Genomic DNA, 24892 nt, shown 5'->3' with positions numbered 1-24892 from the left:
AGGAGGAGATTGTCCCTCCTTCCCCGGCAAAGCATCTGGTGGATTCGAACCGTAAGCCTCTGGGATTGTAGTTGCAGCTCCTTGCCACTAGGCCACCAGAGCTCCCTTTACACAGGTTAATTTAACAGGGAAGATTTTTTGTAACCCGCTTACAGATAAAAGTATTCAAGTGTCATTCGTTTTTAAAGGCAACACTGAAACAAAAGAAAATCCTGTTGCTGGAGAGTCCATTCCCCCTCACGGTGGTCCTCTGGGACAGAGCAGAGCTGCCCCAGGGGTTTCCAAGGCTGACCACCTCACTTTCCTCCCACACAGCCGCTGGTGGGTTAGAAGCGCTGGCCTTTGCTTATGAGCAAGCGGAGAATCCCCACACCAGCAAGCAACACTAGATGGCAGTAAATACACAGATGTCAGAACAGCCGGCTTGAGCTGTATGAATTGACAATCACGATCCCTTTTGCATTTACTCAGTCTGATCCTAAACCAAGCTTTTCCAAAAGAAACCTGAAGAATCCAAAAGCTAAATAAAAATGAAAGTTTCCTGTCCAAGGTATGTGACCTAGAAAATAAATTCAAACTATTTATATTCATCCATTACTTGTAGTATTAAATGGATTTTATTTGGGGCAAAGTAGGAAAAAGAATTAAACTATGAAAAACTGGGAGAGAAAATGGTCTTCAAATATTTGCACACAGTGTCCTCCAAATATACCCCCAGTTTATTTAAATATATCTTATCAAGTGAATGGTTACACAGTAGCCAATATATATTTAGGATACTTTAAGGTCAAAATGCAAAAATGAATGAGTAATGTAGTCAGTGATGTATCAACTAAAAGATGCACATATTTTATTTGATACCCTTGGAATATATTTATTCTAGTTTGCCAGAGAATATACAGCAGTTGAGGGAAATAATAAATCTTAAATTTTAAAATGTTATTTCACAGCTGAAGCTAAGACATGCTTTTAATTACAACAACTGCCTAAAATGTTAAATCTTTCCTAACATGTAAATTATAAGAACACTAACATTTAACTGTTACATTTTTAACGTCTTCTTTGTTTTGTTAACAAATTCTAATTACCTAAATGTGTTTTAGATGTTATTTTGGGGAAAATTTCAAAACTCAAAATTGCAGTTTTTATCAAGATGCAAAAAATTTACACAGAAATTTATGACTTGTATTTGAAGGCTTTTTTAAAAAGGTATTTTTAGACTTTCAAAGGTCATCAAACACGCCTTGGTGTCATGATAGTAGGCTGTTCAGTATTTTAGAAACCAAACTCAGCATTTTAATCCCCCTGGGGCTCTGCGGCAGAAAGATAGGCAGTGTCTTTGTTGAGATTTACAGCCTCAGATATCAGAGAGGGTCTCCAAGAGTGAGAGCTGACCAAAGGTCAGTGGGTTTGGTTTTTTTCCAGAGGTCATGAAAGGGGCCCTGGGGAGACAGTTGGCCAAGCACTGCACTACTCACCAAAGGTTGGTGGTTCTATTCCACCAACCAGTCCTTGCAAGAAAGATGAAGATCTGCTCCCATCAAGGTTTACAGCCTCAGAAACTTTATGGGACAACTGGATGCAAGGCAGTAGGTTAGTGGGTTAGAGGTCAGGACTGAACATCTAAAAGCACAGGGTGCCATTTAACTAATCCATGGTAGTTGTTGTTACACACTGTCTACTACATACTGTTGAGTTAGAACTAACACACAGCTGACCCTCTAGGGTTTTTAAAGGCAGTTTCGTTCACAGGGTTGCTATGAGTCACCTACGACTCAGCGGCTCTTAACAACAACAAATCACATAGAAGGGGACTGCTAATGCTTCTCCCTCCAAGCTGCCTGTGGACTCAAACCACATGCCTTTGAGATTGCAGTGCAGCTTCTTACCATTAGGCCACCAGAGCTCCCTACACTAATACATTGTTTATAGTTGTTGTTGTTGTGTGCTGACTATTGACCTTCCAGCAGCTTTTATGAGGCCGTTAATTACCTGGGAGGAGACTGACCACCTTCTCCTGTGGAGCATCTGGTAGATTCAAACCACAGGCCTGTGGGACTGCAGCACAGCCTGTCCTGGGCAAGTGATGCCTTATCAAGATTACAGGAAAAATTGAGGATAAAATGTCATTACATTCTGAAATTAATTTTAACATTTTTTTACTTCACTATCTGAAAAGGAAGCTCTAGTGGCCTTGTAAGTAAGGGGTTGCACTGCCAAACCCAAAGGCAGGTTAGTTCGAATCCACCAGCTGTTCCTTGGAAGAAAGATGGACAATCTCTTCCCATGTAGTTTACAGCCTCTGAAAATTCTCTAGGGGGGTCAGCTGTAGGCCGGTTCTGACTCAGCAGAAATGCCTTTTTTTTTTTAATCTCAAAATACACTTGCCATTCAAGTAGAAAAATCTTATAAATAGAAACATGTTAATTTGATGCCCTGGAGGTTTTACTGCATCTTCTTTAACATTCTAAAATGGAATTTCAGTATGATTTTATAAACTTCTATAGAACTAAACCAGAAACTTGTGTTTTCTAATTTATTTGTAAACTTTCCACTTTTTTGGATTCATTACAAGACCAGATGGCATTCGGCTAAGGTCTCCGCAACAGTAGAATAAAATTAGTTAACTTACTAATTTTTTGGTTACTTCTAACACTTCTTCTGAGCTTGATTTTGTTCTGACACATAGAATGCTCAATTTAGAAACCAAAGCGAGGGTCCTCACAAATGTACTGAAGTAAAAAAAGTAAAATTGAATAAATATTCAAATATACCACAGAAGAAAGAGAGGATTTATTTTGACACCCAGCTTTGACGATATAGTCCAACTTCTGGACCATAGTTTATATATCATATATAATATAGCAACAATACATTTAAAAAAATTAAAAGCACATTAAAACAAATACCAAAATAATGACTCTTTTCTTAAAAATAGTAATCCCAGATAATCAAAGGGTGTGCTTGTTTTTAGAGGTACACATTTAGCAGGGGTTGAAATAGCCTAAAACTTTGCTTCTGTAAAACTTCCAGCCAATCTGAAACCAAAAATACGCCATGAAGTCTTCTGACAGCCAAACAAGAGCTCAGCTTCGCTAGTTTAAAAGATTAGCCTTCTGCTTTGCCGGCCTTTATAATTTATATAGGACGAACTGACAACAGCTATCGGCTTAGACGGGAGCCTTAGGGGCCACTGAGTTAAGGGAACAGGGGAGAAACAATTCAGAAAAGGAGGTTGAGAGTGGTTATACAACTGGAACGTAGCAATGTTACTAATCTGTACAGCAGAAACCTCTTTTACTGGTGTGATGTTTTCCATTATATACTCTCTACCACAACAATAAAAGAAATAAAAATGCTTTTAACATTGTTGTTGTTGTTGTTGTTATGTGCCGTCGAGTCGTTTGCGACTCATAGCGACCCTATGTACAACAGCCCTAAACCCTGCTCTATCCTGTGCCAATCTCATTGCCTCTGACACTCCCATCCTGATTACCCCAGTCACTGAATCAATCCACCTCATAGAGGGTCTTCCCCTCCTGCGCTGTCCCTCCACTCTGCCCAGCATGATGTCCCTCTCCAAAGACCTGCCTCTCCTTACAACATGTCCAAAGTATGTCAGACGAAGCCCCAGAATCTTTGCCTCCAAGGAGTAGCCTGATTTAACCCTTTTAACATTACAATCCAGAAGACTCTATGTAGAAGTTCTACTCTGGGTGCATCAGTTCAAAACTGACTTGTTAGCACCCAAAACAGCCATGAAATCTTGCTGGTGCATTGGCTTTTTGGGTGAATTTGCAGTAGCCTGAAAAACAGCTTTCTCCTACTGAGTCTGAGTCCGCTAACCTCTGTGGTTTTGTCTGTTACCCTCAGGGTGCCTGAGAACCTCTAATTTATGTCCCAGGAGTAGATCACAATGAGGACAGAAATCGCTGGGAAGCCTCCACCAGCCTGGAAGAAAAAGCCCTTTGAAATTTCTCCGGGAGATCAGAAGAAAGCCATACCCCGCCTTTCCCAAAACATATTACGGGGGTGGTGAGGGAGGTGAGTGTTACCAAAGGAAGAAGATGGAGGCAGCCAACAGTCTGCTGGGTTTTGGGTGAAACTCACAACTATACAATCATGACCGTCTCCTTCTCCAATCCTGACATACAGTGTGCGCAAGAATCACTATTTCATGATGTGTGTGTGTGTGTGTGTGTGTGTGTGTAATATGCATATCCATCTCAACTACATCAAGAAGAGATTCCTTCTCTTCTTGAATAAAAAGGTGACTTTGTATTTTGATAGACAGAGCTGCACGGACTTAGGTTTACCAGCAAAACTTACTACCGACTATACCCCCAAAGCAGCCAAGCATACAGACAGCTGCTCTCGGAACCGACTTTGATTCAGGTAAGGTAGGAAACAGATGGGCCCCATCAACTTTACACTCCACAAGAAGAACCACAAAATTACCTAAATCAACAAACATCGTCACATTATTGTTGTTGTTGTTGTTGTTTACTGCCTTTGAGTTGAGCATGACTCACAGCAACCCTACAAACAAAAGGCCTGAAGCTCCTCTACAATTATCGACATGTATCAAAGTTCATAGTTTCCGAGGACATGTTGTTTAGAGGATGCCACTCCTGCTTCCAACTACTGTGCATATAAATAATCAAATGGTGACTCTCATCCACTTTTCCTTCTTTAATAAAAATAGTGAAATTCCTATTTCCTTTTCTAATGAGCCTAATTTTTAACTCAGTATTCACCCAAACACTGAAATGCATCACCACTCTTCCAGGGAAGTTTCGTTTACTAAAAAGAAAAGTAACCGCGTTTCTATCCTCACAAAGCCAACAATCCAGATGTTTCGTTTATAAGCCTACAAGTCAGTGCTTGTCTTCTACAGTAGGGTGTACATCAGTACTAGGCTTAATGAGGAACTAACAGCAGAGGCTTAATTGAGATCAGAAAGGCCCTTGACTTAACCACTATGTGATCTAAGCCTTAAAGAATACAGGTGAGCTTAATCAGGCCCAAAGAGAAGACTTCTTACATGCAAAGGTCTTACATGGGAAATTTACATCTAAAAAGAAAAGGTCACAAACAAGAAAGTGAAGACTTCTACTTCTGGAGAGATTTGCCATTCTTCCTGCTAAGTGAAATGAAAAGACTGTCACTCACTCACTCATTTACTGCCATCCACTCATTCCTGCACGCTCCCCTCCACCCCAAGCTATGCGGTAACCCTGGAAGTCTAGCGTGAACTTCCAACTCCCACCACAAACCTGGTTTTCCCACTTCTGCATGTCTCTGAAGCCAATTAAAGCCCCCTTGCTCCGGTTCTAAATGTACCAAGACATCTTCTGCCTATCACCTTTTGCAGACCGCCAAGGCCTTATTGTATATTAACCTACTGGCATTCTGTTCAGTCTCGTATGAGTCTCATTATTTTAAAACTCAAGTCAGTCACAAAATCTTAATTAACTCTGAATGTGCTGGCAAAAACAAGATGTGCAAAGTTTAATGACCAGACCCAAATTAAGAAACTTCATGTGGAGCCTGATCTGGTCAGCTTCTCTCTAGCCAAGGTACTTACACTGGTAATAAGGTGAAATAAGATCAAAGAGCTCTCTGAAATCCTGTTCAGCCCACAAAATCCAGAACATATCTACCTTTATCTGGGAGGGCCATTCTCTTTCCCCTCCTAGTCACCCCCTTCTAAAACCAATCTCCGGTTCAAACCCACCAGATGCCCTGCTGGAGAAGGAGGGGCAATCCCCTCCTTTGCCAGTCTGACTTGATGGTATATAACAAGGAAGAAAAATTATACACTAAAACCATTCTCCAAAACATACATTCTACACATATCATATGGCCAAAAAGGGTGCAAAATAAAATTGATTACATGAGCCAACACGGGAATTGCATGTCATTATTTCAAATCTTTTTCTTTCCTGATGAACCCTAAGTCCTGCAAATACCAATCACCACTCCATCCGTCCAGGACATCCATCCTGCTAAGTTCTACTTCACTAAATTTCCACTTCAACTACTATATTTATAAAATATCTCAAAATTATAGTTTACCCTATTCATAGGCATTAAAACCATGAGCAACAAAGTATTTCTGCAAGTTCTTTCTTCCAACGGTCAGTGCTTAATTCTTCAGATGTTATAATCATTCACATCCAGAAACATGATCAACAGAATTAAAACAGAAACACACAACATGGACTATGCTTTTTATGTGACAGTACGGCTTCCTACCTATTACTTTTTGTAATGTTAAGAGTGTTTCATAATGCGTTCCATCCCTGTAGCAAATGAGACTTTAACAAGTAATTATCAAACGGTATTACTGCTTAGTGTTTATTTGCTTGAGAAGACAGAAGAGGCATTTCCTTAAACAGATTAAAAATACATTAAATCTATAGTATTGTTTCAAATGGGATTTAGCATGGATAGACTTGCTCGATGTCTGAATAATCACATTTTTGTTTACATCAAGGTAATTGCTTTTCTTACCTGTGCAATACCTGGAAAGAGACAGCCTCAACCCTTTTGTCTAAATTGCTTTGAACTCTTGCATAAATGCAAGCTGCTAGATCTGCAGGCATCAGCCGGTAGGGGCGCCGCCGCTTCAGAGCAAGATGTACCTGACGTGGAGATGATTTCAAATCGTTGACATGTTCACTTACCTCTACTGCTACTACGATCAAAATCAGGTCCACTTTTGACTCTGGAAAGACTGCGTTCACTTGCGGTGACATTCCAATCAGGGCACAGTTGGTGACCACAGATATGACACTCATTGTTTCAAAAGCCAACTAGGAGGAAAGACAGGGAAAAAAGACGTCCAAGTAAGCAAAAGGCAATGACCAATCCATGTTTCCTTTTCCCTGGTTCCTTATGCCCTGAAATCCAACAAGGACAGCAAAGAAAGTCTTACCCTAGTTCTAAATAGTCCAAATACTTTTTAAAATATTTTTTTTCCTCTGACATAGTATGCTTTTCTTTAGCTTAAAGAATCATCCTGATACAATGTATTTGAGATCATTTTGGGTTGAATATCCCAAAGCAGTGCCTTCAACTTGCCCATTTCACAATGGATTGGGACTCGAATTTGAAATACCATCCTGGAAGAATGTACCTTTAGGGTCACTTTTATTCACATCTCAAGGGTCTCTAAATCTGACTACCAAAGAAAATATTTATCATTCAAAACCAGAGAGGTAAGATTTCAAGTGGTGTTTTCTTTGTGAAACTGTCCACTTTCTCTTGTGACACTGCAGGTGTCTTTGTGACAGGGAACCATCACTCTGTGGTATCATCAGGCTTTGTGTCGCCCAGGGCAGGAACTCGTGGTGACACACCCTCCCCTCTTTAGACCTCCTCCTGCATCAGACCATCTAGAATTTTCAGTCGTGTTTATTTCTGATTTCAATCAATGCTTATCATCATTTAATAGAACAATATGTGAAAAAAAATCTTTCATTTTAAATTGCTTAAGTATATACCTCTTTTGGGGAGCTCTGGTGGCCTCATGTCAAGAAGGTGCACTGAAATCCCAAAGGCATGAGGTTCACATCCAGCCGTGGCTCCATGGGAGAAAAATGGGCAATCTCCTCCCGTGGAATTAATTGTCTCTGAAATCCCACCAGCGGGGCAACTACAGTTCCACTCAATGGTAGGTACACAACAACAACAGCAACGTACCTCTCTAAGATTTCATAAAGTCTTTGAAGCAGGGAGAGTAAAACCTCATCTAGCACACTCAGGGCACGGTGTCAGGAGGGGCCTGTCCGTGGACAAGGAAATAATGGAGAAGATGGAAGAGTCAGTGAATGAAAGGAAGCCGTCAATAAGACAGTGACTCCTCTGATGGGTTCCCGCAGAGTGGAGACTGTGAGGACAGAGGAGGACCGGGAAGGTTCCCATCTATTGGACATAAGGAGGTTTTTTTAAGACTCAAAAAAAATTAGCCACTGAACATGCTCTAGAGTACCGTTCTCCTCACACACAGAACTGCCAGGAAATGAGAGTCTACTCAACATCCTTTTGTTCATAACACAGACCCAGAAAAGGATGTTGACAATGAGAGAATCCACTGATCTTTGACTTGTAGTCATTTCCGTGTGTACATTTAAATTTTATACCAGTTTCTCTGTCTCCACCACGACAGTCAAGACGCTGAACAGTTCCATCACCTCAAAGTCCCTTCCTGCTCTCTGTGCATAATACGCCCCACTGCCCTCCACGTGGGCTCCCTAAGCCCAGGTAATCACTACTATGATTTCTATTTCTACAGTTTTCAAGACTGTTATCTAAATAAAATCATACAGTGGGTAACTTTTTGGAATTAGCTTTTTTCTTTTTCATGCAATACAATTCTCCAGTGACTCATGTAAATTGTCGGCGTATCAGAGGCTTATTTATTACCTTCTAGGAGCAGCATTTATGAGCCTCGAGTTGTGTTTGTTGAGTGTGCAGATACCATGGATTTTGTAACCCGTCACTCACTGAAGGCCATCTGAGCTGGTTCTAGGATTTGGCCATCACAGATGAAGTTATCATTGACACTAATGTTCAAGTTACTGAATGACTCTAACTTTTCCCGTCTCAGAGCACAGTTTCATTTTATAAGGGACTGTGAGACTGTGTTCTGGAGCGGCTGAATCAGATTGCACTGCGACCAGAGCAGGATGAGCCATCCCGCCCCTCTGCCGTCTTGTCAGCTTTGGGGCTGTCACTTCTTATCTCAGCCGTTATGACAGATTGTGCGGCATTATCTCACTGTGGTTTTCGTCTCTAGTTCCCTGACGGCTAATGATGTGGAACAGCTTTTCACGTGTTCATGTGTCACCTACACGTCCTCTTCCTGGAGACGCCTGCTTGTATCTTTTACATTTTATTATTTCTAAATGCTTTTTCTTTTTTTTTTTAACTGTTGGTTTTTGAGAGATCTTTGTATTCTATCTAGAAATCATTTGTGAAGTATATGTTTTGTGCACATTTCTTGCCAGTCAGGATTAAAAATTCTGATTTTTCATTTTTGTGATGAACACTGATAGAACAGTATTTTTTCACTTTCATGAGGTCCAATTTATTGGTTTGAGGTTTCTTTTTTTTTTTCTTTTATAAATCTGCTTTTGGTCTAGAAACGGAAAACTCTGCCCCTCTCTAAATCTGGAAGGTTTTTCTCTCCCCCACCCACCACCTAAATAGTGTTACTTTTTCACATCTAAGTTCATAATATATTTTGAGGCCTTTTAAAAATAAGATCTAAGATTTGCTTTCCTTTTCTTTTAGCGCTTTGATTTAAATGCCTCGTTTAAGACTTTTATGGGTGTGCATATCAGCATTTTAAGGATTCAAGTTCTCCTCTGAAAACCACACTAGCCTCATCTCATAACTTCTGTGAAGTAGTATTTCAGTACCATTGATTTTTAGAAATACTGACATTTCAATTTTTTAACCTCTTAAACAAGTGCTCCTTTAACATAAGTTTATATATTTTTATGATATATAAAAATGATAGTGATAGGAGCCTTTCCCTGGCCACTTGCCCAAAGTATGTACAATGGAGCTTCAGAATCCTGGCCTCCAAGGAGAAACTTGCTTTCACCCTCGCTAAGACAGACCTATTTGTTTTCTTAGCAGTCCATGGTAAACTATAGGAAAGCTACCATTTTTTTAAATTTTATTTTTATTATTTTGTGTGTGTGTACCGTCAAATCAGATCTGACTGGTACAGGAGGAGATTTTTCCTCCTTCTCCAGCAGAGCATCTGGTGGATTCAAACCGCGTACTTCTAGGATTGCAGTGCAGCTTCTTGCCACTAGGCCACCAGAGCTCGCCAAAAGCTATCATTTTTATATATCATAAAAATAGCAAAAACAAATAATGATAGGAACTTTTTGTTTCTTCTCTGTTATTAACTTCAAGTTGTACTGATGAGGAAACCTAGTCTGTACTATTTATGTTGTTGTTATATGCCGCTGAGTCAGAACCCACTCACAGCTGACTCTCAGCAGGTTTTCAGAGACTGTAAGTGGCACGGGAGGAGAATGCCCATCCTTTTCCTACAGAGCAGCTGGTAGATTCAAACCTCCTGCCTCTGAGTTGGCAGTACAACTCCTTGCTCACTAGGCCACCAGAGCCCCATACACTATTTATACTCCGTAGATTTTGTAAAGGTTTTCTTATGGCTAACATCTGGTTACTTTGACAGTCTTCAAAATCCTACACGGCCATTTTCATGTGGAAACTCCAGAAGGCCGTTTTAGTCTGTCCGACAGTGGTGTTGGAAGTCAGAGGAGAAGCCAGGGCACTGGGCCTGTTCTGGTGTGACTCTGTCTGTTGATGATGTCGGTCCAGAGCTGGATTTTCATGTTTGAAAGTGATCTCGATAATTTCACACTCATGGGACATTTTAAAAATGGGGGTTGAGGGAGTGAAACTCAGAGAAATTAGCAAGGCACAGAGGAAATTAGCTGAGGTCACACAGCTGGTCTGAGACAAAGGAAGGACTGAAAACCAGTTTTCTCAAATCAGTCAGCAAGACATCTCCTCCTTTAGTAATTAAATCACAGTGTCTCACTTTGTCATTTAAAAAACACACACACACAAAAAAAAACCCGAACAAAAACACACAAAAAAAACCCAAAGAATAATTCAATTGTCACATAATTACCTGCCATACACCAATACTGGCGGAGGGCTCTGAAAATGGCCGTTTGAAGACTCTGCACATTTTTAAGGCGTCCGAGTTGACCTCGGTGAAGTTGTTCAGCACTGCGAAGGCAGCTGCAAGAGGGTAGACGCAGGAGAAAAGGCTCACGTAACCAAACTGGAGGAATAATTCCAAATAATCATCAAACGTACCCTGTAAAAGTAAACCCCAAGAAGAAAACAGGCATTGCTTTAGTATCACATGAGAGGAATAACCTTTTGAAATACTGACATTGGTTTCTAACAGCTGAACAAATATCACAAAGTTTCTCCAAATTCTTATTTTTTAAAAAAGCTACAAAGAATATACTCAAAACACACATGTTTAATTCAGTCACTGACATCAAGAATAAAAAATATTCAATCACTCCTGTCATTATACAAAATCATAATTTTGGAAACTGTACATTTCCAAGGTGGTGGTGTTTTTGTTGGTTTTTTTTTAATGCTTTAATTTTTATAACAGTTTATTTTCATTTTGTATCTTTTAGCTTTTTGTAAGAGTGACCTTGTACAAGAATTTTTCTTTTGTGACTAACTTGACAGTGGAATTAAAACACGAATTGGATTAAGAAATTCTGCTATCAGGGACCTCTCCAGAGTGCTAAAGTACGAAGATGTCAGTCTAGAGACTAAAGTGCACCTGAACTGGGCCATGGTCTTCACAATTATTTGCTGTGCACCAGAGAGCTGGACAGTGAATAAGCATGACAGAAGACTAATTGAAGCCTTTGAGTTGTGGTGCTGGAGAAGAGTGCTGAACATATCATGGATCGCCAAGAGAATAAATAGCTCTATCCCGGAGAGGGTGAAACCAAATTGCTCTTTGGAGGCAAGGATTTTGAAGCTCTGTCTCACGTACCGTGGGCATGTGGCCAGGAGGGACCAGATCTTGGAGAAGGTAATTATACTTGGAAAAGTAGAGGGACAGTGCAGGAGAGCAAGATCCTGGATGAGATGGATTGACACAGTGATTGGGACAATAAGGACATTTGTGTCAGGGACAATGCAATTGGCTCAGGATAGGACAGGGTTCAGAGCTATTACACATTGGGTAGCTATGAGTTGCAGGCAACTAAATGGCACATACCACAACAATGTTCCATAGAGGCACCCCTGTGATACAGTGTTTATTATTTCTTTTTATCAGTGTTGCATGCTACTCCATTGTGTGATTGTATCACAGTTTCTTTGACCATTTGTCCAATGATAAACAGTTGGGTTGTTTTTATCTTTTTGCTATTGTAAATAATGCTGCAAGGAACAAGGCTGTTATTTACATCTGTTTGTGTTGCAGCTCTTACTTATTTAGGGTATAACTGATGTTGGAATTTCTGTATCTAAGGGTATTTCTTTTTTTAGTCATAAAACCAATTATTTTATTGCAGCTATAAAAAATAGGCAATATAATTGATAAAATAATTGGGGAAGAATATTTAGCATGTTTTAAGATTTAAAATAGGAGGATACTTTACAAAAAAACTGTTGGAAATAAAATTCTTAAACTATATGTAGAAATGTAACATTAAAGAGTATTTTATAAAATATAGATAAATATAAAAGGAATATTTATGTTCTAAGTCTGAAAACTATTCAAAATGATCAAATATTTCAATTTACATTTCCTGGGTATGAGAATCATATTACTATACACATCTTCCAACCCAGTAGGCAATAGTTTCCACTTAAGGGTATTTCTATTTCTACTTTTTTAAAAAGTATGAAAGTGCTCCCCGTAATAGGTGCACCATTTACATTCCCAAGAGCAGTGTGGATATGTTGTTCTTGTTATGTGTTGTTGGGTCCCCTGTGACTGATAGCAATACTATGTACAACAGCTCTGAAGCCTGCCCTGTCCTGAGCCAGTCTCCCTGACTCTGACACACCTACCCCCATTGCCCCAGTTACGGTATCAACCCATCTCATCCAGAGTCTTCGTCTCCTGTTCTCTCCCTCCACCCATCTGAGAAGGATTTCCTTCTCCAACGAGTGATCCCTCCTGTGCCACATGCCCAAAGTATGTGCAAGGGAGCTTCAAAATCCTAGGCTCCAAACCCTCTCCCAGACAGACTTATTTGTTTTCTTGTTGGTCCATGGTATGTGCTGGTTTCTCCAGCACAATTCAAAGGCATCGATTCTTCGTCTGTCATTCTTAGTCATTGTTGAGCTCTCTGATGCACAGCGAGTAACTGTGAAGACCATGGATCAAGTGCACCTTGGTCTCTAGACCGACATTGTTGCTTCTCAATACTCTGGAGAGGTTCCTGATAGCAGATTTTCCCAGTGCAATTTGTCTTCTAATTTCTTGAATGCTGGGGCCAAGAATGTTGATTGTCAACATTACAGCAATTACAGCAAGCTGTAATTGTTAACAATCTCAATCTCCAACTATCATGGTGTTGCCAATTGGCCCCATCAAGTTTCTCAGTGGTGATAATCATTGTTTTCTTGATGTGAATATAGAACAAACAAATCTTTCTTGGAATAGGGCAGCCAACTTGCTCCTTAGAAGCAAGGACAGTGAGACCTCATCTCATTCACTTTGGACATGTTATCAGGAGGGGTCATCCCTGGTGAAGGCTATCATACCTGGAAAAGAGGAGAGCAGTGGGGAGATTTTTTCCTTATTTTTTCTCCCACAGAGTAGCTGATGTGTTTGAAATTTCAGTCAAGAGCTGAGGACTGACTTAGCACCAGGGCCTGTATGAAAACTTCCTGATACGTTTAGAAATATTTGACTCTGAAGGAGTAATAGAGAAATGATCCTTATACATGCCAGTTTGAAAAGGAATAGATGTAGAGAGTGTAGTTAATTATGTACTTTCAAGTTGGAACAGATGAATAACCGACCCTTCAGAAGGTTTTCAGAAGCAGTAAAGTACATGAGAGGAGACTGACCATCTTTCTACTGTGGAACAGCTGGTAGATTCAAACCATGTGCCTTAGGATTGGCAGTGCAGCTCCTCAACACTAGGCTAGAAGAGATCCCTAGAGAGTGTAGGATGAGTTGATTATTGATTTTTAATAACACAACAAAGCAGCCATTCACTGAACTACGACACCAACCTGGCCACTGGTTACTCAGAGTTAGCACTCCATTTTGAAGACATGTCTTCTCATGATCATCCAGTGAGCATACAATAGACAGATGTGGGATATCCGGTCTTTTTTACTTAATTAACAGTCTGGAGACTAAGATGTGCCTGATACAAGCCATGGTCTTTGCCATTACTTGCTTCAGAGAGGTGGACAATGACTACGGATGATAAAAGGAGAATTGATGCCTTTGAGCTTTGGTGCTGGAGAAGAGTATTGAATATACCATGGACTGCTAGAAGAACAAACAAGTTCGTACTGGAGAGGGTGAGGCCAGGCTGCTCCTTGGAGTCAAGGATTCTGAAGCTCCATCTGACACACTGGACATGTTGTAAGGAGGGACCAGGCCTTGGAGAGGGGCATCATGCTTGAGAGGGTGGAGGGAGAGCGCAGGAAAGGAAGACCCTCGATGAGATGGATTATTCCGTCACTGGGGTAATGGGGATAGGTGTGTCAGAGACAGTGAGATTGGCCAGGGACAGAGCAGGGGTTAGGGCTGTTGTGCACAGGGTCAGAAGACGGCTCACTGAATGTGGTGCAGTATTTTTTTTCTGGTTCACATATTCAACATGAAGAGCATTCAGCTGCATGCAGACACGTAGATGGATATGAATTCAGAGTTCACAGGAGAGCAGAGGGGGACAGAGAAGGTCTGAGAAACTGCGCAGCCTCAGCTCTGTGGTTGGCATAGCAGGAGCCAAGTGGCCAGAGTGGGGTAACTTGGTAGAAAGTTTCTAAATCACTTAAAAGAACTTTCTAGTGATCACTTTGTCCTTATGTTCTCTTATCTGCATTTTTCAAACTGTCTTTAATGAGTAAGCAGCTAAGACTTTTATAATAATTTTTTTTTTCAAGTTTCAGACAAATTGCTTTTTCTTCAAAGCCTGGCAAAGTTATTTTAGATTGATAGGTAGAGTTAGGACAAGATAATAGAAACTGCAAAGTTCATTCACTCTAGGAAGGAGAAAGGAATTGGCTTTATTGGTGTATTTGCATAACATGTTGGGCTGATAAATGAGAGGTTGGTGGTTCTAATCCACCAGCCGTTCCCCAGGAGAGAAACAAGTGGTGTCCTGAAGTAAAGATTTATGGCGTCAGAAACCAGATGGAGGGTCACTTTAAGTCAGACTCAACGCTACAGCACTGGGAAGCAGTGGAAAGTAGAAAAGTAAACACAGAGGGAAGAGATCAGTACATCTGCAACAAATATGGTCCAAAAGCACCTCTCCCCTCAAACACACTTCAAATTACAACCGTCGACATGGCTCCGGAAGAAAGACTAAAGGGAAGGCAAAGTCACCCAGATGAAGCAGGGCCCTGCAGGCAAGGTGAGAGGCGACAAACTGTCAGAGACATTACCACGCTTTTACCTCACTTCAGAGGGACGAGGCTGTGCAATTGAACGAACTGGAAGAGTGAAGCCGTGAATCTCGTTCCTGATTTATTCACCAAATGGTTAATGACACTGAGCTTCAGGTGCCTATGTGTAACATGAGAGAGCAATGCTGGCCTTCCCTTCGTTCATATGTGTGTTATCAGATGTAAGGAGGGGCCACATGACAGGTGATATCTAAAATTCAGGCAGTGGCACCTTATTAGCATATAGCTCTTAAATGGATTGAACTTGCTTGGAGGAAGGCCATACTGTTAGATTTACTGAGCGCCATTTGTTCAGCTGAGAGAAATGGAGCATCGACAGATCTTAAAAAAACTATGAATTTGGTCTGAGGGCTCTTGAGGGAATGACATTATTTGCCTAAGGAATTCCAGAGGAAAAGATGATCTTTCGAGCAGATCCTACATGATCATAAGAAGGGGAGTGGGAAAGTTAAGACAACAATATGGAGAATTATCCTGAGAAGCCGTGAGGAGCAGGAGAGGCACGAGACGCAACAGCAGAGGATACGAGGGCTTTCCTTCGTGTGACATGGGACGGCTGCTGAGATGGGGCTGGCAGGGGAGGATGTGGGAGCTATAGCCCGCTGGTGAAATGGTGCGTTCAAAGACAACAGAGGGACGGAACAGAGACCCTGACTGGCATCCTGCCCAACACTCAGACCCTGTGGTTGTCCAAGGTCCACCGCCACAGCCACACATCAGTAATGTCCACAGATGATAAAGTCTAAACAAAAGACGCACAACCCAAATCCATTGCCATCAAGTCAATCCCAACTCACAGAGACCTTCTAAGATACAGCAGAAGTGCCCCTTTGGCTTTCCAAAGCTGCAAATCTTTACAAGAACACAACGGCTTCCCCTTTCTCTTATGGGGCAGCTGGAAGATTTGAACCACCGATCTTTAAGATAGCAACATGACATTTAATCCACTGCTCCACCAGAGGTCCAGAGTTGACAGGAGAATAACCTCAAAACCTGAACAGAGGGGGAGCTCTGGTGGCCTGGTGGCAAGAAGCTGCACTGCAATCCCAGAGACGCATGGTTCGAATCTACCAGATGCTCTGCCGGGAAAGGAGGGACAATCTCCTCCTGTACCAGTCAGATCTGATCTGACGGTACACAGACACACATACACAAAATAATAATAAAAAAAAAGAAAAAAAAAACCTGGACAGAACCATCAGAAGTTTCTCAGTAGAATCTGTGGGTAGTAACCAATAAACCGTTTTGGTTTACCTCTTAAAGGCCAATCCTTCTTACCTCTGCCACTTACGAGTTCTCTGTTTACAATGTGGAAAGCAAGGTGCAAAAATAAATTTACTGGCATGAAAATATAATCATTAGTAGTTCTGCATTGAAAAACAAGCAAGTTATAATATTCAAAATATTTTTAAAATTTATTATTAATTTCAGTAAAAATTTAGAGACTTTGGATTTCCATTTATTCATTGTTGCACTTTTCTCCCCTCCCAACACTTCCCTCTAGTACACTACCCTCCTGTAAAAGTAAAAGAAAAATTCCTTCATTGTTTTACAAACCCTCCCCCAGGTCCACTCCACCATGTAGCCTTCACTCTAGACTCCTGCCATGACAAAAATACCCAATCACATATCCCTTTTAAACAGTTCTCTTCCTCATCTGTTTCCATGCAGTATACATTATTGAACCCATCTTTCTCAGTCTCTCCCCAACCCTGAGGTCAGTCCTGTTTTACAACAGTGGCACCATGCAGTATTTGTCCTTTTGTGACTGAGATACTTCACTCAGCATAATGTCCTCCAGGGTCACCCATTTTGAATAATATTGCATGAGTTCCTTGTTTTTCAATGCTGCATAGTATTCCATTGTGTGAATATACCACAGCTTCTCTATCCATTCGTTTGTTGATGGGCACTGAGGTTGTTTCCAACTCCTTGCTATTGTGAATAAAGCCGCGATAAACATGGGTGTGCATATATCTGTGTGGATGTCAGTTATGGTCCCTTTAGGGTATATTCCCAGTGGTGGAATTGCTGGGTCAAATGGTATCTCTATACACAACTTTTTGAGAAAGCGCCATACTGCCTTCCACAATGGTTGTCAAAGTATTTTTATAAAAATACAGTCAAGTGTCAAAATATAGAGGAAAGACTCAAGAAAGCAACTCTGCAGGCATGTGGTTCAATCCACCAGCCGCTCTGAGGGAGAAGGATGAGTAATCTCCTGCGTGATTAACTCCCCGAAAACCCACTGGAGGCTCAGCTGTGGGTCTGTGTTGACTCGAGGACGCATCACACCAACCACCTGCTAAGAAAACTGGCTGGAGGCCACTGATGAAAAAAATCATGTCCGAGATAATGAGTGCACAATGCACCTGTTAGAGCGGTTACTGAAGGTCAGTGAACTCTTCCATATTTACCCAACGTCACTCAATACTCCCACTTACCAGATAGGTCACCATTTCTTTTTCCAGGATGACTTGCTCGTACAGCGTCGCGTCGATGTCTGCCTTTAAAGCCTGCAGCTTCTTCTTCACCTGCACACCGTGCTTCTTTTGAAGCCAATAAGGAAGCAGAGACTCCACAATTTGGTTAAGGATCTGTGAGGTAATCAGGAGGGTGGCCAAGCTCTAAAGAAAAGCAGATAAAGCATATTTAGTGGTGTCACTTCATAAAACTATGGCACTCACGTGGTTCTGCAATCAATAAAATGACACCTTCAGCAAATGGGAGACCAGCTCCCCACTTACAACATTAGTCAAACCGATACTGGAAAAGCTGTAGGTGTTAGAATGGTATTTAAGGTTACAACCCTCATTAATACAAACAAAAATGGCTCAATCCATGGATACCTATTTGCTACTGGACTTGCTTTTACAAGCCTTAGGAAGAATCGTGCAATTGACTTTATTTCCCAAAATGATTACTGCTGCAAACTGACTAGTTTGGACTCATTTCTTCTCACCTGAGTGAAAATACCCAGCACGATTGTTACTGTTATTTGCTTGTTTACCGCTCACCCTCAAAGGACACAAAATACCAAATATGTTCCTTGGAAAAATACTATGAGGACAATTACATACATCACCCGAATGGGGGAAAGTACTTCCAAAACCCCAAAACTTGCTATTTTTCTGTAATCCGCCCTCACCTGACGCAACAGCTTCATATCCTTCAGGACAAAGGCAATGTAGAAGAGTGAGGCAAAGCAATTTAGAAAGTTGAACTGAAAAAAAAAGAAAAGGATAACATTATTTAACACTGCTTTACAGTATTTTCTGACAAATATAAATATAGCACTTAAACATGTAATCAGGAACTTCCAGATGGTGTGGATACATTTCTCCCTGCTCCTCTTCACAGCAACTATAAATTCTGAAAATAACACAAGAAAGAACTAAAGGGGAAGACAAAAAGGAGGTAGGAAGAAACCAAATTGATATGGGACCTCAGGACACATGGCACACAGCGCTGGGGCATCTTATTGTCCCCCCCCCCCGCCCCCCAACTACAAAAGACTGAAGCCCAGCACTTCCCCAAACCCAACCAAGCAGTTCATGGAGGCTCACTCCTTGCCTTTATATCAGATGTGAGACCCCACAACACCTCTAGACAAGCCCAAAGAACCAGCAAGGGGAATCCACTGGGAGGTCCGTCAATAATAATACAAAAATCCTGCTGCCACGGAGTCAGCGGGGGTTGGAGGCTAAAACATCACTCAGGAGATTGTCCATCTTTCTCCAGTGGAGCTGCTGGTAGCTTTGAACCAGCAGAGACGCATGGGTTTTAGGTTCACAGCATGATTCTCTGTACACTACACAACTGGAGCTCCCTTCCACGACAGTAAGAAGCCAGGAGTCATGCTCTCCTTCAGTGCTGGGCCTCAGAATTAATTCCCTGTCTCATCCAAAGATACAGAAATGAGCAGGAAGGATCAGCAAGGGAGACCCTGCAAACCAAGTGGCTCAGCCCAGAAAGCCTTTTCCTGCCCATGGGCTGTAGTTCCCCTCCCCCACCAGGAGCTAGGTGGGCAGCAAGGGCAAGCCCAAGCCCACCGCCGCAAAGGGCTGGATCCAAGCAGCTCTTCTGTGCTAGTGAATCGGAGACTCCCGCTCTTGCTGATAGATAGATACCAAAGACGTTGCATGCTGGGATAACTGGTATGACTGGGTCTCTCTTGCACAGCGGCAGCCAAGAAGCACCAGCAGGGAGGACGCAGCCACAGCATAGACAGCTTGGTCACTGTGGGCCAGAGACTGTCTTCTACCAAGAGGTAGTCAGCAGGTCAGCGGTCAGCTTGGGGCAGGGACCACTGGAGGCAGCAGCATCAAGCAGACAGCATCAAGCAGAATACCAACCGTCCACCCCCCAAAAAATCTTAAACGTCCTGAAAGTTAAACTCTCATTTACCACCACCGCCCACAAATAGGTGTGGATGTACATACTGAGCACGGTGAGAGTCTGCTAGTAAGACCCAGAGTCCTCTAGCATGCCAGACAAAACGCCCAGTACACAGCCCAAAATCATCACACCAAGAACGAGGAAAACTGCAATTTGAAAGAGAAAAAGAGGGCAGGGGCAATAATCTAACTGCAGCCAAAATTGACATGAATGAGATATTGGGATTATCTGACCGGAATTTTAAGTCTATCAACACAAAAAGGCTTCAAAAATCAATTGTGAACACTCTTGAAACAAATGGAAAAATAGAACCTCTCTGCAAAGAACTAAAAAGAAATAAAGAAACACCAAGCAGAAATTAAAAAACATACAGATACCGGCAGTTGAGTAGCTCAAGCGCGGAATGGGGAGAGACAGGAGCAGAGTCTGTGAACTTGAGGGTGGGGCAACTACTGAATTTACCCATCTGAGCAACCGAACCTGAGCAACCTGAGGGAAAAATACTAAAAGACCCGACATTTCTAACATCAGCTTCGCAATAGAGAGAAAGCAGTCTTTAACTCACGCGTCATTTTGCAAGGCTGTCATTTGACATTATATCTGGCATTGTCAGAGAAGAACAGAACCTCAAAAATAACCACTTTCAAGACAAATGGGAGGTTTCTCCTCCCGCTACACTCAAAAGCTCGACATTATAATCTTTTTAAATGAACTTTCACAGAGAACCAAAACGAGATCTTGCTTGCCAATGGCGCACTGACATCCTGGATCTCAGTTAGTTCAGTGTCAAGAGCGAGGCCTTTGATAGCCTTGGGCCACGTGCCTGGCTGTCTCCCGTCTCAGTTGCTGAAAGTGTTGAATTTTGATCATCTGCATATTACAGGTTTCCTATTCCCCACCTGCTCTTGCTTCTATATTGATCTGCTTCTCATAATCTAAACACCCTCCAAAGGGCTGGTTTCTGATCTCTCAAGGGCTGAAAAACCAACCAAATAAGCTGCACAGAATAATTTCTAAGAGAAGATAAAGACTTTCTAAGCAAGGACCTGGCACTTTCTCTCTTGGGAGTAAAGTACATGGATGTGTTACATCAATTTCTGCTGAAAGTTCATTTCTTGATTCGTACTTGTGTTCCAGATGGCCACAGTAGCTTCCTGACAAATGAAATGCTTAGGGCTGCTTGGTAACTGCATAATTATTTATAATAATAATAATGGAAAGAAACATACCATGTGAGCTTTTAGCCACACAGCAGGCAGGTTACACAATACCTTCTCTTTATGCCCTTCTCCTCACTCATCACAACATTCCCGCAATAGAGTGGGCATCAGAAATTTAAGTGGAAAAAATTGCTTCCTTTTTTAAATTTTTTATCACTAAACAAACGGACATGAGCAGGGTTGTTAAATAGTTAAAGATCCCAAACAATCTCGTAGTGATTTTTATCCATTGAATCCTGACTACATTTTCACTTGTTAACTTTCGAGTGTATGTAGGTATGGACATATCTCTTAATCATTCCTTGCCCATGTTCACAAAATATAATTATCAGGTATCTTACATTAGCAGCAAGTCTTTTTATTTATATCCCTAAGCACTAAACTGCTTTCAGGAAGCAAAGAGGATTTGAAGCACTAATTGAAGACGATCAAAGACTACAGCTTTCAAAAATGGATTATATATCTTAAAAGCAACAACAACAACAAAAATCCTCATCACTGAACCAATAGATATTATCATGCTAGACAGAAAAAAGACTGAAATAGTCAAGAATTTCATTTTACAGAGATCCACAATTAATGCTCGTGGATGCAGAAGTCCAGAAATCAATCCTGTATTACATTGGACAAGTCTGCTGTCAAGAGCCCCTTTAAAGTGTTAATGAGCAAGGATATAACTTTAAAGACTAAGGTATGCCTGGCTCAAACCACAGTATTTACATTTAATTGCTTCATATGAATGCAAATGTGGGACAACAAATAAGGAAGACTGACAAATAAATAGATGTCTTTGATTAGTGGTGTTGGCAAAGAGTATTGAATATACCAGTGACTGCCAACAGAATAAATTAATGTGTCTTGGAGAAAGTGCAGCCAGAGTGCTCCTTAAAGGCAAACATGGTGAGACTTTGTCTCACTTCCTTTGGGCATGTTATCTGGAGGGTGCAGTCCCTGGAGAAGAGCACCATACAAAGAAGGAGGGGAGGGTCCTCAGGAAGATGGCCTGGCCAGAAGGTTGCAAGGGGCCTGAGGACAGTGGAAACTATTCCGATCTGTTTAACATAGAGTCACTGTGAGTAGTAAGTACACCATTCAATGGCACTGAACCTCAATAACAAAAAATTAAATAGCATATACTAGTTTCAAAATTAAAAACTGATTCATAGCTTAAAAATATACTTACCACTAGAACTTTCAGAATTAGATGATTCTGGTAGGCAGATTCCAATCTGTGATTCTCTAGAAGATTAGAAAGGAGAGATAACAAAGAATCATGGGAAGTGGTCATCAGGTCATGTGACTGTACCCAGCACAGAGCCTCAGTCATTGAGGGTGTTAACAGAAAAGGAAGAAAGCAAGTTCAAGGCACGTTTTTGTGGGTTTGCTTCCCCTCCCTCCCAAGGTACTACAATAGTATTGTGGTGAGAACTTAAATTTCAAATATTACTGGCACAGGAAAAAATGTACAGAGTATTAGAAAATTATCCCATACACTTAAATCAAAGCAAACATGCTGCTACCAAGTACATTCTGTCTCCTCAGTGACCCTGCAGGGCAGAGGGGTGATTGCTGCCCAGGTTCTGAAAGGCTAGACATCGCCAGCCTCATCTGTCTCATCTGGTGGATGCAAACAGCTGATTTTTCAGTTGGCAGTCCAGCATTTAACCAAATGCACCATCAGGCTTCCTTCCAAGCACAGTCACGGGGGGGGAAGGTTAGAGGGATAAAATGCTGTACAAGGATGACAGAAAACGAATCGACACCTTTAAGCTACGGTGTTGGAGAGGAGCACTGAACATCCCATGGACGGCCAAGAGAACAAACATACATCTTGGAGAATGTGCAGCCAGAATGCTCTTTGGAGGAAAGAAGGATGAGGCATCACCTCAGATACTTTAGACATACTGCTAAGAGGTATTATTTCTTAGAGAGGGACATGATGCTGGGAAGGGTGGAGGGTCAGCAAAGGAGAGGAAGACCCTCAACCAGGTGGACGGACATGGCAACTGCCACAATGGGCCCTGGTGTGTCAGGAAGTGTGAGGATGGCACCGGATAGGACAGGGTTCAGATCTTCTGTTCATGGAGTCACTGAGTGTTGTACTAGACTCAAAGGCACCTAACAACAACAACAGTAAGTGATAATGGTAAAAACTGACTAGTTGTCTTTAATGACCAGACAGCAAAATAGTTTTTTGTACACATGGCTTACGAGACTTAAAGGAAAACTCAAATTTCCATTCTCATCAAGGAAGAGGAGGCATTGTGCAGATGTCAGGATTGCAGGGCAGGGGAAAAGTATGATCCAGTAGAGATCTGAATCCCAGTGTAGCTACTTGGACACTGTCTGGTCTTGGGCATGTTCCTAAACTTCCTGAAGCTTAGCCTGCTCGCCTACAAATCAGAGCTGACAGTCCTCCCAAGGGCATCAAAAGGACTAGAACTAATATGAAACCTTAGTTCACTATCAACAGAGCAAGCACTTGATAAATGGTAGCTGTTGTTACATGACAGATGAAATTGATTTCAAACACTCTTATGGTCCATGATGTAAAGGCCTAGGGGTTTTTTCCCAAAGGAATAACATGGCATATATGTTTATGTGAGTGACTGACAATAGTCAAGTTCTATTCTTCCCTCCCGCCACAGATACATGAAATCTTTACTGAGCACAGCAGTCATTTGCAGTGGCCCATGCCAACTAGCCAATCAAGCATAAAGCATTCAGCTGTAGTTCATTTATGGAGCTCTGGCGGCTTAGTGGTAAGGAGTTGCACAGCCAATCCACAGACAAGCAGTTCAAATCCACCAGCTGCTCTGAGGGAGAAAGATAAGCAATCTCCTCCCCTGCATTTTACAGCCTCTGAAAGGCCACGTTACGACCAGCCGTGAGTTGGTTCTCACTTGATGGCACATAACAAAACAGTTCATTCGATCAAAGCGTAACAAAGATCATTTCAAACTATTCTATTCCAGTTACAGTTTTAGGAGCATAGTTTTGAATAGAAATGAGAATGGAATAGCCTGGCTCTGCCATTTGCTGATGGGCGATGACACAAGAGGATCAAATTCAGAATGTTGATATGCCTCAGTACAATGTTCTATAAAATGGTGAAATAAGTTCTATTTCATGCTGTCTGAGATGAAAATGAGACACTGTAGCTGAAACAGCAGGCCACTTAGAACATCGTAACCAGCACTCAAAAAACACAACAAAACAAAAACGCACATAACACGTCAGGAGGTGAAAACCAGGATATGGGGACCATTGTGATGGTCCTGAGAGCCAATGGCCTGTACTTAAGTCTCTATGACAGGTCCAGAGCAGCATTATTTGAGCAGATATAAGAACATTATCTGAACAGATTATAAGAACAAATAGAATATGTAAATCCTATGATCTGAGTACTAGCTGTCACCTTCAATAAGATAGGAATACAAAGTTTTAAGCCTCACCCCACGAAGTTAAAAACTCTGCTGCGTAGCGATACAGGCGGTTCATGATTTCGATCACAATGGCATAGATGATGCTGGGCACGTACAGTAAGATCCCGGTCCACTCAGACTCACTGCTCTCGTGCAGTCCCATGGCCCAGTCCTCCATGTCGAAGTAAATCATCATGACGTACAGAGAGAAGTAGAGGCAGAGGCACACAAAGGGCAGAGAGACCAGGTAAATGCGAATCTGCCTCTTGTAGCTGGGATAGAGTGGTTCCTCCCGGCCGGTGACAGGATTGACACCCAGGACCCCATGAAAGCCTGGCCGGGGCTCCTCAAACTGCCTCTTCATGACCAGCGTGCCCCACCGGTAGGTCATACTGGCACAGCCACGCTTCCACACCTCCAGGATCACCGTGGACCAGATCAGGTTGAAGGAGGCGAAGATCACATACTTGTCATAGTCTTCCCACACAAACATGTAGTAAGGCAACCCGATAACGGCCATGGGGATCAAGGCTAAGGTGAAATACTCCAAAAATCCAAAGTAAAGGGCAATTGTCTCCCCAAAGTAGCCACGGATACTGTCTGGAGAGAAAAGAAAAAAGCGCTTGAGCAAAAACAAACAAGCAAACAAAC

The 24892-nt window shown here is 41.8% G+C and overlaps 1 protein-coding gene across 1 annotated transcript in view; it reads right to left on the bottom strand.

Annotated features, from left to right (window-relative positions):
- The window catches only part of ANO10 (anoctamin 10), a 145578-nt gene that overhangs the window by 88762 nt on the left and 31924 nt on the right, over window positions 1–24892 (bottom strand). The window contains exons 4-9 of the mRNA XM_006893056.1: window positions 24272–24841; window positions 22000–22055; window positions 18347–18421; window positions 17643–17825; window positions 10685–10876; window positions 6690–6818 (exon numbers count right to left, since the gene is read on the bottom strand). Coding sequence (XP_006893118.1) covers window positions 6690–6818; window positions 10685–10876; window positions 17643–17825; window positions 18347–18421; window positions 22000–22055; window positions 24272–24841 — 1205 coding nt within the window. The remainder of the gene's footprint in view (window positions 1–6689; window positions 6819–10684; window positions 10877–17642; window positions 17826–18346; window positions 18422–21999; window positions 22056–24271; window positions 24842–24892) is intronic.

Source organism: Elephantulus edwardii, unplaced genomic scaffold (assembly GCF_000299155.1).
Source record: "Elephantulus edwardii isolate Elephantulus edwardi_28Jun2011 unplaced genomic scaffold, EleEdw1.0 scaffold00121, whole genome shotgun sequence".
Taxonomy (NCBI): domain Eukaryota; kingdom Metazoa; phylum Chordata; class Mammalia; order Macroscelidea; family Macroscelididae; genus Elephantulus; species Elephantulus edwardii.
The sequence above is the reverse complement of the archived record's forward strand: the minus strand, read 5'-3'. Positions and strand labels throughout refer to the sequence as shown.